At 39.6% G+C, this 17,995-nt stretch overlaps 1 protein-coding gene across 1 annotated transcript in view; it reads right to left on the bottom strand.

Moving 5' to 3' along the window:
- The window catches only part of PIK3C2G (phosphatidylinositol-4-phosphate 3-kinase catalytic subunit type 2 gamma), a 222,599-nt gene that overhangs the window by 3,477 nt on the left and 201,127 nt on the right, over window positions 1-17,995 (bottom strand). Inside the window, 1 exon segment of the mRNA XM_075505608.1 lies at window positions 4,906-5,031. Coding sequence (XP_075361723.1) covers window positions 4,906-5,031 — 126 coding nt within the window.

The following is a 17,995-nucleotide window of genomic DNA, read 5'->3' as shown; positions in this document are numbered from 1 at the left end:
ACAAACCCACATCATAAGAGAGAGAATAATTTTCCTTTGAAAATGGTCTGTATAAATTTTACTATTTCAATACAAATAACTTCATGCATGATTCTGGATGCTAACTGCATCCAAATGTCCCCATTATGAAAATACTTGCATTTTTAAATGGAATCATCAAATATTAAACATGACAGAAAGTTCAGCCCACTCAGAAGAAGTTGTAGACATGGAACATCTCTGAGACTGGACCCAATTTAGCAAGTGGAACTTACTAAATTTGGATATTTCTGTTACTCAAGAAGTGCTGTTAATATTTCTCAAATTAAATGAGACAGCTTGCTTAGCATCTCTTTAGAAAATTACTAAGGCCTATAGTTTTTAAAATATCCTTGAAATTGCCCTAAGACTATGAGAACACACTGAGGTTAATTATGAAATGTTAATGGTGTATTTTTTGAATTTAAAAAAAACAGTCTGGAGTGATAGGCTAGCAAGAATGAGCCGCATTCAGAACAGATTCCTATGTTTCAGTCTCTGCATTAATCAAAAACTGCTGAGTGAACTGCATGTGGGTTGATAAAACGTGAAAGAATGCTCTCAGCTAGTTTCAGGCCTGAAAGGTAAGCTTTGTTAAGAGAAGTACATTTAATCTAAAATTTGTATGGCTGGAAATGTTTTTGCTATTTTAGTTGCAATGGAAAAATGCTTTAAATTTTAATGTCTCCGTGCAGTTTAAAAAGCAAATGCAGTGACATACTGACACTTCAGGAGAACGGGAAAGCGAACCTAAAACTGCCTAAAAGGAGTTTGCCACGCAACCTGCTTGGATTTGCTGTGCAGTCTGAACGCAGTCTCTATATACGGCACTGCTGAGGAAAAAAAAAGTCAGACCAACCCCCGTCTAGACTGGATCTCTGTGGGCCAGACTGCTGCGTCCTCTCTGTGCCTCCAACTGTAAGAAGCAGAAATAGCCATGGGAGACGTCCTTCAGACAGGGACAGAGTTTATAAAGGCTCAGCCCCAGCGACGTTCCTCATGCTGAGTGGCAACAGAAAGGCGGTTCTGAACTTCACGGGTGGACGCAGGAGGCACAAAATTGTTGGTTCTCGCAGACGCCCTAGCTGGCCTCGGCTGCCCCTGCGGGACCACAGCGGGATTTTGTCTGCACTGCAAGCTGCAGGGGTGGTGCAGCAAGCGCCAGACAGACACGACATCGGGCTACCCTGGCAGCAGGCACCAACAGACGGGACACCAAGCTCTCTGGTGTAGGGGGAGAGTCGGTGCTGCGGGGATGAACGGCCACCGCCACAGGTTGCGGGGGAAAGAAAAACCGCCCACCCTCACTCTTTTTAACTGGCTTTTACTAGAAAGGTCCAACCAGGGAGCCACATTTCCTTTTCCATTTAGAAACCTTTGGAAATCATAGTTTGGAACAGCTGCCGTGAAGTTGCGCCTGGTGCTTTTCATTTTGATATTTACTGTGCCTATTTCGCCAAGTATGTATGTGAATTAAAAATTCCAGCTTCTCTGTCCCCCAGTGGCATCCCCCCACCAAAATCAGAGTGAAATGATGAAGAAAATCCAAAAAGCAAGGACAGGTACAGTAAGCGATAATCTAATTTAGAATAAATCTATGATTTGATGACTGAAGCGATGCTAGTGTTACCATAGAAAGGTGCCTTGTTTCTTTGCCAATATATTAAAGATAACTTCACCTGTTGCTTTAAATCACCAAAAAGTGTACACGTAAGCTGTAAGAGCTAAGAAATCTTCAGTACAGTGGATCACAACAGTTGTGAACTGGGGTAATAAAAAACTTTCAATCTTTGGACAAAAAGAGGCTTTAAGCTTTGAGCAATGACAGACCTTACAGTGCAGGGTCAGTGACAGACCTTACAGTGCAGGGTGGGTGGTTTTCAAATGATCCCAATAAACTGTTTCTAAAATGGTATTGCAAATTCAGCTGGAGCAAGGTATATATCATCAGGATGTAGGGACGGAAGAAAGGTCTGCAGATAGCTGAATTAGTATGTGGGTAAAACAAATGCCACCTGCCAGAATTCCATAACCAGAACAGTTAAATCCTGAAGTGATTGTGTAGTAAGAATACTTGCTTCCCATTTATACAGCCAGATCAAATGGAGGTGAGTTATACATGGCCATGCAGCAAATCAGTGGGACAGTTAGGGCTGGAATTCAAGTATTCCTGGCTCCAAAAAGAGAAGCGCTGTTGACCTACAGGAGTCTAATGACATTTTAATCGCAAATGCGGGACAGTTGCTTCTCCTTAGGTAGCCATGGCACGGTTCCTAGATTTGCTCTTAATTGTCCAAATTAGCTTTGACGCACGGTGCTGGAGGGAGCGGCTGTGGCTCCTGGGGCAGCTCCCCTCCTCCCCCTCCACCAGGCTTGCTTGCGCTGCCCCGGTTGTTGCAGGCCAGTGTCCCCGCTGCTCCGGGGGCAACCGCAATAACACTAACAGACTGATGTGGCCCAGGGATATTGGCTCACTTTTGGCCGCACCCCAAGGGCAGGGTGGAGAGAGTTGCCTCTCGTTCTGGCTTAATTATGGCAATGCGCACTCTGCTTTGTCTTGGAGGTTTGCTCATTTTGTGGGTGCGCGTACATGCAGGCACTCAGGAGACAAACTGAGGACGACTGAGACCTCGAAGCCTGTCTCAGGGAAAATGCTACACATATGAGCAAGATCCCACTGCAGTTGGTTCTGGTCATTGTGACTTTTCTTGGCCAGAGTTTGAACATAAATCATTCAGATTTATTTTCCATTTTGTTACTTTCTTAGTTTTCAGTAAACTACTTTGGAACCTCCCAAGTAAATCTTATTTATTCCTAACAGCGGTTGATAAGCAGGTATGTTATTCTTTTTCTCTTCACACTGCATTCCATTTTTCTGTGTTCTTTCTCCTCTTTTTCTGAACCATCATTTTTTAATGCGATGTTATACCAGTGTGAATGCAACAAACTGCAAAATCCAAATAAAGGAACAAGAGAAAAAAGAAGTGCTTGTTAAAAGCAACTCCAAAACATTTGGCATAGTTCATTCTATTGTCAGCCCTCCTGGACTTCACATCTTTACTCTCACACACATGAGTAAAAATAAAAAATAAAATGCACTTTTGCAAGGCTGATAATTTGCTGTAGGCAGTCATAAGCAATAAAAGTATAAAACTAAAACCAAAAATACCCAAGAGAAGCACATTTCAGAATTTTCTCAGTCTCGAACACAGAGAGAAATTAATATACAGCTTCCTTCCAGCTATTTGGCTTTAATAAAAACTTATGAACTCATAAAAAAGGCTAGTACATTTCTGTACACAGCGTTTTGGACAGTAAGTAACTTAAAAGACAGCTGACATATTTTTAGTAGTTTTTCTTCCCTGGGGCGGCTTCTGCCTCAGTCTACCAGCCTTGGATAGAAAATGCATACAGAATGATATCACATATGGAAGAACAGAGCTGCTAACAGCACAAGCATCGGGTTTGAAATGTCCAAGTTCAATGGAACCATATGTCCCCACTGCGATTAGCAGTTCCTGGTGAGAAAGACTGTGAAGAAGGCTGTAAGTTTTGAGTAAAAGGTATTAAAGTTTTCATAGAATTTCTCTTAACAGCAGTGGAATGCTCCTTAACCACAATTAAATCTCCTCCCAGTGACTACTGACTGCAGACAGGATTTTGGATTTTCTTGCATTCAACTTGATCTAATAATGGTTAGAAAGATAATTGTCTTCCAGTGTTGCTGGCTCGTTCTTGTCTGTAGTCCATTTTGGATATTTTACAATAAATGTTATTATATAACCATATTATATTTGTTTGTTTTAAATGTCCTTCAAATGTAAAGGAATTTCTTTAGACAGGCCAATTAGACTCATTCCACTGTCTCTTTGAATGTGAAAAAGGGAAAGAACATAAGAAAAAAATAAAGGCTATTTCCCTGTTATTCCACTGCAGAACCATAGGGAGGGAAATCTGTCTCAGCTGTTAGCAGCAATACTACTCGAGGAGCCTACTTACAGAAGCGCTGCAAGTCATCAGTGTAAGTAGGTAACTTTTGTAATCAAATAGATGTGGGAAAAGAAAAAGAAAAATATTAAAACTCCAGGACTGGGAAACTAGGCGATAAGGACTCTTAGTCTCAGCTGACTAACTTAAGCTTCATCATATCTTATCTATGAAACAGGGTGGAGTGGTAATATTTTCCGTGCCTTCTACTTCAAAGCCTGCTCAAAGTGCATTTGTAAATTGCTTTGAGATCTTTAGGAGATTTGTTATATGTAATAACTATAATCTCCAATCCCACCTACTGTTTGAGTCTCATCTGCCCTTACAAAAGAATATAGTTTATGCCACTTCCCATTCTGTCGTAAATGTTTCTCCATACTAATGTTTTTTTTCACCCCAGAGGCGCGAGCAATTCAGTGGTGTGTGAAATAATTATATATAGCTGTGAACTGCTAGCATTTTGACATAAAAAGAAATGGGCTATTTATTATTGTGTTATCATTTAGGACAGTGAATTTAGGACACGTGAATTTGAATGACAGCATCCTTCAATTAGTGCTTTCATGTTAGTGGAGAAATCTGCATTCAAAACAGCCTAGGTTTTGGTGCAATGATGCTTGGTCTCATTCGGCTAACATGTAACTGTGGTTATGGTGTAAGAGAGAGCAGTGTGAATAATGCAACTGCCTTCCTGAAGAGAGAGACATAAAGAGACTGTTTCACTTCTGCGAAAGATGCAAAGCAGAAGATTGTCCCCATTTGTTGTTCAGCTTGATATGTTCCTTCTTTTTGATCATACTCATGGTAACAGCTGTAAATACTGTGGTGTTCTATTATTTCAAGAGGGGGCAAAGAAAATCAAACAAGTAAGAATGGTGGAAGAAAGTGAAAGATACTCACAATTTCATTGTAAGTAGGGTCAGAGTTTTTTGGAGCTGTTCTTGTTTTCCTTCGACTGACCTCGTAAGGATCCGGCAGAAGATAAAATTCAACGTGGGCACTTGGGGCAGAGCCATCTGGGAGGCGCTGAAAAACAAAACAGTCATAAATATGAATGCCCATGTTCTAGCAATGAAAACAAATAAAAAGTACCAAATGAAATCTGGACTTTAAGCAGACACAGAAACAAGTTACATTCTCAGTATTCTCTTGGCTAAATTGGAGTGCTAGTCCAGTAAACAAGAGGAATTCTTAGAATTCAGTTTAATATTGAATCAGCAAAATAGAAATTAAATAATACAAGAACAAGGTAAAATTGCCTATCTTTAATATTTTACGTTCTGATGGAAAAACCCTTAAGCCTCAATCTACTTTAACTCAGCTTAATCTGATACAAAGTCTAGCCCTTCCATTTTCCAGAGCAATGCATAGAAACTGGATTCTAGCCAGTAAGCTCCTATTGATTTTAACCTGTAAGTAGCAGTGCTGATGCTGGGGAGAACTGATTGTTTCTAAGGGTGTTTGGTAAAGCATATTGCTATAGAAGAGCCAGGACCATTTCCTGCAGCAATATGGGCAGAACAGGATTCTTATAATACAGTCTTTCCGATCTCTCCCATCACACAGCTGCAGACTCTCTTTAATTTTCCAGTTCAGATTACTTAATGATATTCCAGATATTCCATCTTATGGTAGCTACTCGAGATCAGAGCCAATCTGTTAACCAGGCTCAGTCACAAGCTACTGCTGGTGGGTGGAGTGTTTTTTTGATTACTTCTGAACAGCTGTAAGGTTACTCTAAAGGAACATTACAGTTACTCAGAAAAAACATTGGTAGTATGAGAGGCTTTAAAAGAACACACAAGAAACATAATCGTGACAACCTATGGAAGAGGTATCTTCCCAGCATATGTCACTTAGTGTTTAGCTTATAATTAAGCAGAAACCTTTGTGTTGGTAACATAGTATACAATCAGAAAGCGCAAAATGGGGCATATCAAAATATCAGTAATTTTAATTGCGTTATCAGTATTTTAGGCAGCAAGTTCACCTGACAGTTCACGCAAATGAAAATACAGGCAAAAAGAAGAGATCTTAAAATGTTTGGAACTGATGAACCCAGAGCATTACACCGGCAGTTGCATTTATATTTCCCATTGTAATTTCACCTAGCTCAGAATGAAGTTGTTTCTCAGATTTTGATTATTCACAGTATGTGTCTAGAAACATGAGGCTCTCTACAGGCATTATCAACAACATATCCTTGTGATAGGAGAAACCGCTGGTGTCCTAGCAATAAATCACTTCTCTATTGGGAAGCAAAACAGTGCTTGTGTGTGTAAGCAACCAGTTCTTTTGCAACGAATCTCTGTTTTTTGTTATCTGAAATGATCCTTCAGGGCAAATGATGTGGTCAACTGCAAAGCTTATTATTGCTATCGTTAACTCTATACAGCATCAAAGGACGTAGTACTCAAATCATTACATATTGTCAGCACTACGTGAACAATTAATGTTACTATTGCTAAGCTCCCCAAAGTACATCTGATTTAAAATATACATGGGATTTAGATAGATGGGATTCAACAGCCAAAATAAGAATGCCATTAAATGGCAGGGAGACTAACAGGTATTTTCCTAGGACAGAGTACCATATTGTTAACACAGGATTTATAATTTAAACTGTCTGTTTGAAAGCCCATCTCTATTGATCTAGGACTATACTAAAACTTCAATCAAGGATTACAAATAACAGTGAAATTAACAGTCTCTTAAGAATCAGGAAGGAGAAAGAAATGTAGCCTTAAATTCCAGTTCAAGCAACCAGGATCCTAACTGTAATCAAGCTCTTCCCTTTTCAATGAATAGATAAGCATCACTGCAACTTGAAGGTCAACAGATTTTAGTTGTTTCAGACAAAAAAGGGAATATGGTTAAAAAAAAAAAGCAGGGAGGGGGGTGTGTCATTCTTGAAGAAAACCTTATCAGCTCAACTGCTGAGGCCCAGCACAACGATCTCCACTATCTCAAGCATGGAAATACAGTACAGGGAGAGTCCTGTAAAAAACGTCAGGCTTTATAAATCATCCCAGCAGTGTATTTCCTAACCAGGGACCATGTCAGAGCTAATTTTAAAAGTTGGGGTCAGCAGCAGCAGCTGCAAAGGACACCGGGCTGAGGAGCCCAGATGGCAGGTAATGGGCTACAAAGGTAACAGAGAGGATGGCTGCATCCGTGCAGTTCTCCTGCCCTTTGAGCTGGCGAGGTAGGACAGGGTGTAGTCAGAAGTGCTGTGCCCCACTGCACACCTCAGGACAACAAAGGCACGGATCGTGGCAGCGTCATCGGCATTTGAGACAAGCTCAGTCTGACATTCACCTGCCAGGGAAAGAATCCAAGCTGATTGCCGTATGATTGTTTAACAGGACCGGGGTATCCAGAAGCGCATATGATGAATCAAAAAAAAGTCAGATAAAATTGTCACTACGCCCTTGAGTTGCTCCTTGTACCCTGCTAGCAACGCTGGCACATTAGGTAGCCTTCAGCTAACTAACCTTCCTCCATCAGCCAACTCCTCCCAAAATCTAAGGAAGGCGTTTTGCAGTAGTGCTGTGGCCGTATGAAACACAGGCAGAAAACTAATTCCTCACTATCCCTTTGAATGTAGCTAAACACATGTTGAAAGAGGTGAGTGGGAGGAGAGGGTCAAGAGAGAAAATCAAAAAAGAGAATATTTTAGCGATTCAGAGAAGAAAACTCAGGGCAGAGCAGTTGCTCTGGGATCTTTCAGAACTAAAACAAAGCCACTTTGCATGAATAGTAGCAATCAGCAGCCAGACTGTTAGAGGTAATTTAAACTGCAGCCACCTGAATTCCAACTAGAGACCTTAGTTCTGGTTGTTGGGTGTTGGTTTCCCCCTCCACCCCACTTTACAGATAAAATTTCCCCCCTTCATCTTCCCTTGCTGAGGACAGGCAAACAGGCCACTCCAAATTCCACAATTGTCCCGATTTTCCATCTGCAGTGTCACTGTTATGCCATCAAGGCATCAAAAAGCTTCAGCTGAGCACTCTTCAAAAGCCAGATCACATCTTCCACTTCTCAGCTGCCCTCCCCTGCCTCCTGATGTGACAAAACCCATCTAACGAGGGTCTCTAACTCTTAAAAAGGCTCTGTCCCACTACACGCTCGTCATTCAAAACTACTGAGGAAGAGCCGGCATAAATCAGCCATGGCTTTACAGGAGCAGAGTCTGGGTAGCTCGTATGATGAGTTTGTGCTGGCTTCCCTTTCGATTGGCATAATAGCTGAATCTTTTCGTGTGAAGAGCCTGTTTCACCAAAGGATTTATTGAGACGAGACCTGCAATGGCCATGGAAGGAGATGTACTTTGCTAGACCCCTCTCTACCAGGGACAAAGAGGGATCTTGGCAGTTTGACAATCATAGTACGAAAACAAGAGCGGGATTAACATGGCAGAAATATCTTTTTAAATCTAAAGTAGGTGAAATTTGAAGGAAATTGTTTTATTAAGACAACTGACATAGCAGGCAAAAACCCCAAGCTTTCGGGCAAACTAGTCCTTTCTCAGGCTTTCACATGTGAGTTGAGCATTTTTTGGAATAAAAGAGAATGGAGAAAACATCAGGCTGTTTTGTCTTTCTAGAGATGATGTCTTCTGTCATATTACAGTGTGACACCTAGTGAGCAAAACCCCTGGATTATCCTTTCACTGCTAACTCAGACTGCATTGGCACATTTATAAACTTAGGTGAACACGAAGAGTATCTGGCCTAAATGCCAGTCTCATTTGCACCAAAGAATATCTGTTCTGGTGGGTCCATTATAAACACAGAGTAAGTTTCTAGCAGACTTATGAGTAACTCTGAAATCCAGCAAAACCCCCTTTTGTTATTATTAATGGATCAGAAATCACTGACTTTTGTCCATAGTCCAGGCCAGAAGGAAAAATCAAAGAGTAGCTTGGGAATGCCATTTTGCACTTTAACTACTCTCCAAAACTTTTATAGCTTGAATGTACTTGTGATCAAGCAAGCAGAAAAAAACAGTTTTAGATTGAGTTCTATTTATGTTTAATTCTGTAGTAATTTCATTAACCCAAAAATAAAAGAAGTTTACTTCCTTTAAAAGAAGTTACTCCCAGTTTAAATTACTGTCGTAAATCTTTGATTGTGTATGCTTGTAAGTAAATTCAAGCTATAAAAATCTGTAAGGCTGGAAAGGTATAAAACCAAATTCCCAACAGAAATGCCATAGCTCTCCTTGCTATGCCTATGGACAAAAAAACCCCAGTGATTTTGATCTCCAATAAAAAAATTTGAGCTGAATTTAGAAGCTGACTCCCTGTGCTTTCTTCAAATACAAACAAGCAACGACTGAACAATTTTCTCAGAGAATGACCTGCCTACTTGACCTTGATAATGACTGATGTTTTTAAGGAACTCAGTTACAACTGCCTGTATGTATGTTTTAAAAAGCAGTTTATTTTTGAAATGTTATTTTCTTCTAAAGTCAGGCAGAAGGTGATGAAAATATTTAAGAATGAGGGGGAGTGAGGGAGAGGAAATAATACTCTGGATTTACTTCTCTCCACATCTGTAATTCAATACTGAAAAACTAATACAAACATGTATCTGTTATGGCTGTGTTCCATTTTTCACTCCAATTTTATTTTCCAAAACCAAAAAAGTATTGATATTTACTTACAGAAACCGACGCAGACAGGTTATGTCCTGTGTAATTTAATTTTAAATATACTAGCTGTAGCTGGGAAATAATGGATGAAATTCAATTAATTTTTCCACAAGAATTACATTATCCTAATGACTTTTCTCCCTTGATCATTACTAACCATCCACAACTCTCCTTAAAGATGGATCCTTTGTTAGCATTACGAAAAGCCTATCTACTTCAAAATTTGCCATACATTAAACTATGCAATTTAGCAGCCAATATGAATATTGGGCCTTACTCATATGAATTTTAAGGAAAGTTTTATGATTTTTAAAAAATGCATGTTAGGGATAATTTATTGTAAAGCTTTTTAAAACTCACCTCTTCCTAAGTGACATAATTTTTTTTTTTTAGGTGACTATTGCCTCAAATTTAAATCATGTCATCAGTTTCTCTTAGTCTTAGACATGCAGATATTTTTCCAGCTTTTGTCCTAGTGTGAAACAGATTGATGGCTCCTGAACATTTGATAGTTCCAGCTGCTGTTCTCTTTTTCCCATTTTTCATTTTCAACCATCTTGACAAAAAAAAAAAATGATCAAAGGTAACTTGCATTAACTAATACCACCTTTCCTCCTCTATAAATAACTTCCTTTCTTCTCCCCAAATTAATTTCCTGCACATTTTCAAATCTCAGTTGCTTTCTTCCCCTTCTTCAATGAAAAAGAGAAATCCAGGCTTTAGAAAGGGTCCCATTTCAGCTACCGGCCCCAAATTAAAAAAAAAAAAAAAAAAAAAAGAAAATCACTCACTTCATCCAGTAGCTCTAACTCTCAGTTTTCCTATCCTTTCCCTTCATCTTGTGTTTTTCTCTTATATGTATTGCCATGAGACTTTATCTTCTACACAGTGAAGAAAGGAGTACAAAATATTCCTTAATGTTTAATATTGAGATATCCTTACACGTTTAAAAACCATATCACTATAGCAAATGGTTAGAAAAAACCTTCACAGCTACAAAGGAAAATGTTTATATATTAAGTGTAGACATGAGGCAGGTTTGATTATTATCCAATAAAGGAGGATTAGAAAAAAAATCCACAGAAGAAATCAGCCTTGCACCCCAGTAACCTGTATAAATTACTAGCTGTCTCTTGACTAAATTAAAACTAGTAAGAAATGTAGAAAAGCCATCGCTGCTGCTCCATTGTCTTTCACTTTCTCTGAGTCCCTGTGTTACTTAGCAGAGAAAGGCTAAACCCTGCCTTTGTCAGCTGCAGCTTAATTAACAAATACAGCTTCTGCCTTAGAGAAAGGTAACATCCTCTGGGCTAATTCTAAATTTAAAGAACTGAGAAAATAATCAGCACTAAGACAATGATATTACAAAGCAAGAGGTTCCTTCAGAAACAGATTAATAAGATATATAAACCTTCAGGACAAACGTGATTGCTGTGTGAACGGGCAGTTGCGTTGTTACTTCATAAATCCTAACGTGGCACCGAAGCCCTTCCTTGTTTTCCTTTGAGCTTGGCATATCCCAAAGGACTGAACACTTCTATTCTACTCTGCTACTAAGCCTTTAGTCTTCTTGCCACAAAATATTTTCAAATTACTTCAAAGAAAATTCAAAATAAAATCACATTTGCAGCAATTAAATAATAATTACAAAAGAAGATAATCCACTATATTGCTGTGGTGCACTCTGCACTCTCTGCTATTGGCAAGACAAAACGCAAAAGCAACCGGCCAAAAGCGATTGCACAAATCAGGTATTTCTTTCCCAAACAACTGCTTTTTTCACCTAAAATTTGAAAACATTTAACTGCTTCTCTGCAAGACAAGTTTTATTTTATTATATTTTCTGATCCCAACTTTTCCCCCCTCTTCTCTGAGAGCAACTTCATTCCTCTTCCTAACTTCTTTCCTATCTCATGCACGCAGCTGGGTAGGTACATAAACAGAGAAGACACACTGTGACAGAGGTCACTAGCATGAAGGTCACTGGCAAAGCGACAAAAAAAGAAAGGAAGTTTATCTCAATTTAAAGCGAGGAAATTAAAAGACACGTTGTTTCAGAACAACATATATTTTGTTTCAGGGAAGTTCTGGAAAGCATTTTTTGAGCAGGCATTTTCTACCTTTCAGAAATCCGGTAGCATCAGTGGTATCAGTGGAGCAAGCCTCCAGATGGCTTTGTCATTTACTATGATAAAAATGCAGAGGTGCTCTATCTGTGTTATTGATTTGAATCTCCAAATATAGCTTATGCACTTGGTGCAGTCCAATACCTTCAACGTCCTCATCAACCTGCCTGCTCTGCATGTAGCTTGTCAGTGCACCAAATGGGTGAACAGCGGGTGCTGGTAATTCACGAAAAAGCAGTGCTTTTGTCACTGTAGTTTATTCCAGCCCTTTCTCTCCAAATGAAATACGGCATTTTGGCAACAAAAGTGCAGGTTTGCTGGTTCAGCTTTGTTTGTAGTAGCGTAGCAAGGCCTCGTGCAGTCTAGCTGTTAATAAAAGACAGTATGCTGCATTCCTAACGGGGAGAACTATGCTGGCAAAAATAGGGTCTAGAGCTGTCCTAAGTCACCAGATCTCTAAAGAGTGAGCCAGTCGACACTCTCCAAGGTCTCCTGGTTGTCAAATGGGAAAAACTAACACTCAGTCACTGAGACGGAAGGGAAGCTTCACAGCTAACGCACTGCAATAAACATACCCGTTCTGGGCAAAAATGTCGAGGTGTTGACCTATCCTGGTGTATATGTGAGGTAGGTATGTAAGTTTCCAGTAAAGTCTAAGCAGATCTCTGTAATGCTCTCAAGGAGGGAGGCCAGAAAGATTCAACTCATTATATTGTGGACATCTCCTGGCTTGGCTTGGTTAAATTGCCCACACATTGGTGTCTGGCACTATATGAGATACATAAGACGCTTAAGAGATCTGCATAAAACCTCATACATGACACAAGCCTTATCTGAGGCCCTTGTCTTCTGCAGTGGCAGCTGGAGGCCAGATGGGACACGTCAGGTCGTCTCCTATATCTTTAGGAAAACGAATTGGGACTTAAGTCTCCACTGATCAAAATGGGAGCTTCGGCATCTAGGCTACGATCCAGTTTCTAAAATACTGCTGCCTCATGTCACCTCAGATGACAAAAGGTGTGTAAGGAATTGGAAATATGACAGGCTTTACAGGAAACTGGCACCATTCTGGAGTGGTCAAGGAAGATACTTCACGGTACTCAAAACAGCCATGATCAGGCAACTGAATCCCATCACATCATATATGCATGAATCTTAGTTTCAAACTGAATCCCACTCCAATTAGACCAAGGCACACAGACAGTGGGATTTTTTTAAATGAACAAGTATTATTTGTTAAATATTTAACAAAACCATTTTTTCTTCTTGTAAGGAGAAAGACAGTTCTGGGAAACGGGCTGGATCTCAAAAGATTCAGAACTTCCTAAGAACAATGTAAAATGCTTCTGATCTGCTTCAGTTATTTGAGAGAAAAGCCCATCTAACTCTGCTTACAACGAAGTAAATAAAATGAAAGCTGGCCTGTGATACCCAGAAGGTCATAAGGGTTTCCCTTCCAAGCCTTTATTTCTATAGAACTCTGAATCCAGAATTGAACACTTTCAGAAGGATGAAGTAAGGAACCAAGACGTAGCTCTGATGCCCTGTTTAAAAAGAGTAATTTATTGCCTTGATGATCCAAAAGAGTTGTATATTAGGATAGACACAATCCCAAATGAAATGGGGAAGAGTCTGTACAACTACGTGACTATAACTGTCAGGTAAAACAGGCTCATGCCTTTTACCGACCATCAGCAGTAGCAGACAAGGAGGGCTAGAATTTAGCTCCAGCAAGTAATGACACAGCTTTGTGTGTGTTTACTGTTTCTGAATTAACAAAAAAGAAGAAGATGTCTCAGAATGGCTTGTGTCTCTCAGTCTAGCTCATGAGCTCTGACACCCCCCTAATACTTCACCAGTGCTCAGGACTGGATTACTGGGTGCTCCACATGGCACCATGTGGGTATAAAAAAGTTACCAAGGCTGCAAAAATAATATAGAAGAAGGTGACTGTATAACTAGAAATGCGAATGTATTAAATGTACAACTTTCAGTAAAAGATTTGAGCAAGACTCACATTGAAGTTTTTTCCGAAAGAGGAGGAGGTGACAAGATATGTTCTAGATTCCTGAACCACATGCTGTATTGCTATCTTTAAGTCATTTAGACACTGCTTTTTTACATAGATGAAAGAAATCAAGGTTCAGTCATGCTTTAAAATCATATTATTCTATGGATAAGTAACATTGGTGCAGGGCATAGAATGCAGAGAGCAGATTTCATGAACAGGTCTCTGAAGCTTTTATTCCAGAATTACCACCAAGCCTATAAAGAAGATAAATTCCATTGCTTTCAACCCTGTATTATTGTTGTACTTGAAACATTTAATTTTCAGATGAATATTTAGTTGCAGAGTCTATGACGCTGGCTGAGATAAGACTGATCTAATTTGGACCCTTAGAAACATAGATCCCAGAACTTCTTCTTTCTTTAATAAAACAGATGGGAGAACAAATACTTAAGACAACATCCCCATTTCACTTTACTTTTGAAATCACTTAGGATTAACAGCATTGCTGCCTGTTAGAAGGCACGAAAGAAAAATAGCCTTTGAGAAAAGAAACACAAGCAAATGCTATTGTTCTGTTTCTATCTTTTTGTCACATACGTACTCTTTTCTCTCCTTGCCTAGACACAGATAGTAAGTGGATATAAAAATGCATCAAGAAATACTGACACTGTTATCTGTGTCTTTGCCCTGCACTATTTTTCTTCTCAGTTTCTTAATTAGTTAAAAAAGTCTGTATATGCCTGATCCAAACTACTTATAATTTCTCAAACTGTACAGAGCTCCCTCTACTTTTCTTTAGATTATTCTACAGCTTGCCATCTCCCTTTGTAAGAAACCATTTCATTATGAGATGTATGCAATTTCTGCTCCTTAATTACATCTCATTACTTCTACTTACGCTCTTGCTCAATGTCCTAAATAATTCCTCTTGAACCTTGCTTTCTTCTCCCTCAAATATTTGCACAATTGACTTGTGTCCTTGTTAGTCTGTTCTTAACTAAGTTAAGTTTTAGTAACAATAAATCACTCCTGAAGAATCAATCACTCCCAAGAAACCCTATTCAGAACTATTCTTTGAACTTGTATTCTAGTTCTAAAAAAAAGGTCCTGAGAGAAATATTTTACTATCAAAGCCTTACAAAGATGAACTACTTTGTTTCTGCACCATGACACCAGGATCTGGCCTTTCTCATTGGCATCTCTCATAGCAGCCTCGTGTCTCACCATTTGCTTGTTTTATCTTCACATTACTGTGGGATATAGATCTATACCTCCCTGAGGAAATACTTTTCATTTGTCCAAGCTGGTTGTAGGGTTCTGGAAATTACTTTTATTCTCTTGATCTTGCGCTGTCTCCGCTATTATTTTTAATGTTTTCTTCATTTGCAACCAGTGGCAAATTTAATTTATGTTCACCTTCATCTCCCAGATCACTCATGTTATTAAACAGAACTCACTGTTTGTTGGTTTGGTTTTCTTTTTTCTTATTCAGCACAAATCAGCTGTGTAGGGAATTACTTACTTAAAAATTAGCAGTTAGAATTTAGAGCTGAGGCAGTACTGCGACTGTGACAGATTAAAGGGTTTAACAAGAAATAATAACACAACTTTCTGTACAACATATTTGTCAAACACCTTTCATAACAAATATGTTGGAATCCAACAGTAATCCCTGTGCCACAAGAACAGACCTCATGTCTTCCCAATTTAAACTACTGCTGAGTAGTAGTACCCTTTGTTTATAGATGTTCAGCTAATTTTCAGTCCAAAAAGAGAACATAGTCTATCTAAGCTAATTTGCCTTCATTTTTAAAGTAAAAGCATTTTTTATGAATATAAAATTAAATCCAAATTCTTTATAAGCTAGAGTTAGTACAAGAGCTTTCTTTTCATGGCTTTTTATTCTGTTTTTCTGTGCCCGTCTAGGGAGAACCCCATTTGAATATGTTACCTCCCTCCGTCAGCCAAACTGCTGATTTCATTCTGTCACCGCTACTTTCTGAATAACTTTTGTTCAGCTTATAGAGATTTTTTCCACTTGTTTTCCATCCCTGGATGACTGGCCAGGCTTGGCCTACCTACACAACTTCTTCCCAATCCCTCTTGGCTGATCCATGGGCCACAGTAAAGAAAGCAGGATACATTCATAATATTCTGAAAGGATAATGTGGTTTTTTATTTAATTGGCAGGCATTGCATTGCTGGCAGGTAATATATTTTCCGTTTAAATCTATATAATGATATTCGTAAAGCGTAAAAGTTAGTGGGCCCATGCGAGGAATGATGGGAACCAACTAAAACTGAGCAAAAATCCCCACCCCTTACCCACTCTAGCTAGAGACAAAGCCCAGCAAAGGCAGTGGAGCATATACCTGTCCTGTACATGGGAACGTCCCTACAGCCCTGCACCTGCAGGCTTAGAAATAGATTTCATCCCCGTGGTTTAGGGAAAGCTTGGCTTTCGCCTTTCTTCCCAAAGCATTTAAGCCATCACATCTCACAAACGCTTTTGGAAGCAATTTGTACTTGGATGGTGTAGGACAGGAAATGGAAAGAGGCTGGATGTCTGTGTAAGCCTAAAGCTGATTACTAATTCGTCACCCACATATCAGCTATCCCAGAATCATTAATCACCAAGAGTGGTACATGACAGCTTCGGCGCTTTTATAAAAGGAAAGCTGGAAGTAGTTTTGGAAAGTACTGTAGGAGTATATTTTTCTTCCAGCAAATTTTCCTCCTGTAAAATTGGTTCTGAATTCATCACCCACACGCGCTTTCCTGAATTCTAGTAACATTTTACATTTATTGGCATGACGTTCAGGACAAGTTGGCTTTGTTTCTCCTCCCCACTACCCCTGAGGAGTTATTCTGTCCACAAGAAGTAACGGGCAAAAATATTTAGCAGCAAGGATTGGAAGTTTAGCTGCTTATCTAGAAAAACAGGGCATGCCTGAAGTCATGGCAATGAAGTCGGCAGACAAAGCAGACTTCCTTCTGAGCCAACGCTGAACCACTGTTCCCTTCTGGTTCTCTGTGAAGCAGGAAAAGAAATATATTAACCAACCTTTTCTGAACTTCAGAAATGGCTATTTCTTTTGCCTCTGGTGTCTTTTTGAATAGATGAGCAAGCCCAGCAGTGCAGCAGTAGGTAGCCTGGCTGTTTCTGGCTGTGCAGTACTAAGCTAGCCCATAGTCCGCTCTATGTAAGATCTGGTATGGTCTTGATATGCCCCGTTCTCTGTGTTGGTTAATACAGACGAATGGAACTGGACTTGAGGATTTCAAGTTCAAAACCTACGTGTCTTTCAATTTTCATAAATCCACCTCCACAGCTTCTATGCAGATGTAGGAGCCTACCTTTTTAAGGTAGACTCTCAGGCGTTCTTCCTAGCGCTCCCCCTGTGCTCCTCTTCCTGCCTGCTGCTATTTTTCTGGGTATTGTGCTGCCACAACTGGACTGCTTTTGTTCTTAGCTAACAAGTCCTTTCACATGCCAAAACAACCCCCCCCCGGGGCTCCTGTATCTTCCTTCTAAGACCACTGAGTGCACTCTGCCAGGTACTGTGCTATTGTGTTTGTAGGTAAGCCTGCCCTGTCTCATCCCCTCCTGCTGCTACATGCTCCATGACTCCGCGGTCTCTCCATATAACCTCTCCAGTTTTCATCCCTCCACAAAGGTTTCCTTCTAGCCCAGCTTCACTTTATTAAGACAATATTGCCTGGACTGCCTATGCATAAAGTGCCCAGTGTTGCACTGTCTGCATTTGAGTGGAGAAAGTAATGCCCCAAGAGGCCGAATTAAAATTATATACTGTGCGTATTTGGAAAATTGTATTTTATTAGCATCGTGGCTTTTGTGTCTTTGAAAATTGGATTTAAAGTTTTTTTCCTCAGCATTCATAGTGATGCCATTCAAATCATAAGTAGAAGCAGTGAGTCTGACATGAGTCACCTGACTTACAGAATCTCAGGATTCAAACAAAACTATGAATTGCTGAGGAAAATCTTGAGACCAAAACATTGTTAGTATCTTATAGATATATATTTAGCAGAACTCGTCTTCATTATGCACACACAGTCTTAAACCGCAAACATTTGCAACCAGTCTTACATCTCTCTGTTAAACAGTTTCTCTGTCTGCATTGCTGGTCTAGATGCAAGTATTTTCTCAGTGAAAAAATATAGCTTGTGCTTTAC

This window comes from Mycteria americana, chromosome 1, assembly GCF_035582795.1.
Source record: "Mycteria americana isolate JAX WOST 10 ecotype Jacksonville Zoo and Gardens chromosome 1, USCA_MyAme_1.0, whole genome shotgun sequence".
Classification (NCBI taxonomy): domain Eukaryota; kingdom Metazoa; phylum Chordata; class Aves; order Ciconiiformes; family Ciconiidae; genus Mycteria; species Mycteria americana.
The sequence above is the reverse complement of the archived record's forward strand: the minus strand, read 5'-3'. Positions and strand labels throughout refer to the sequence as shown.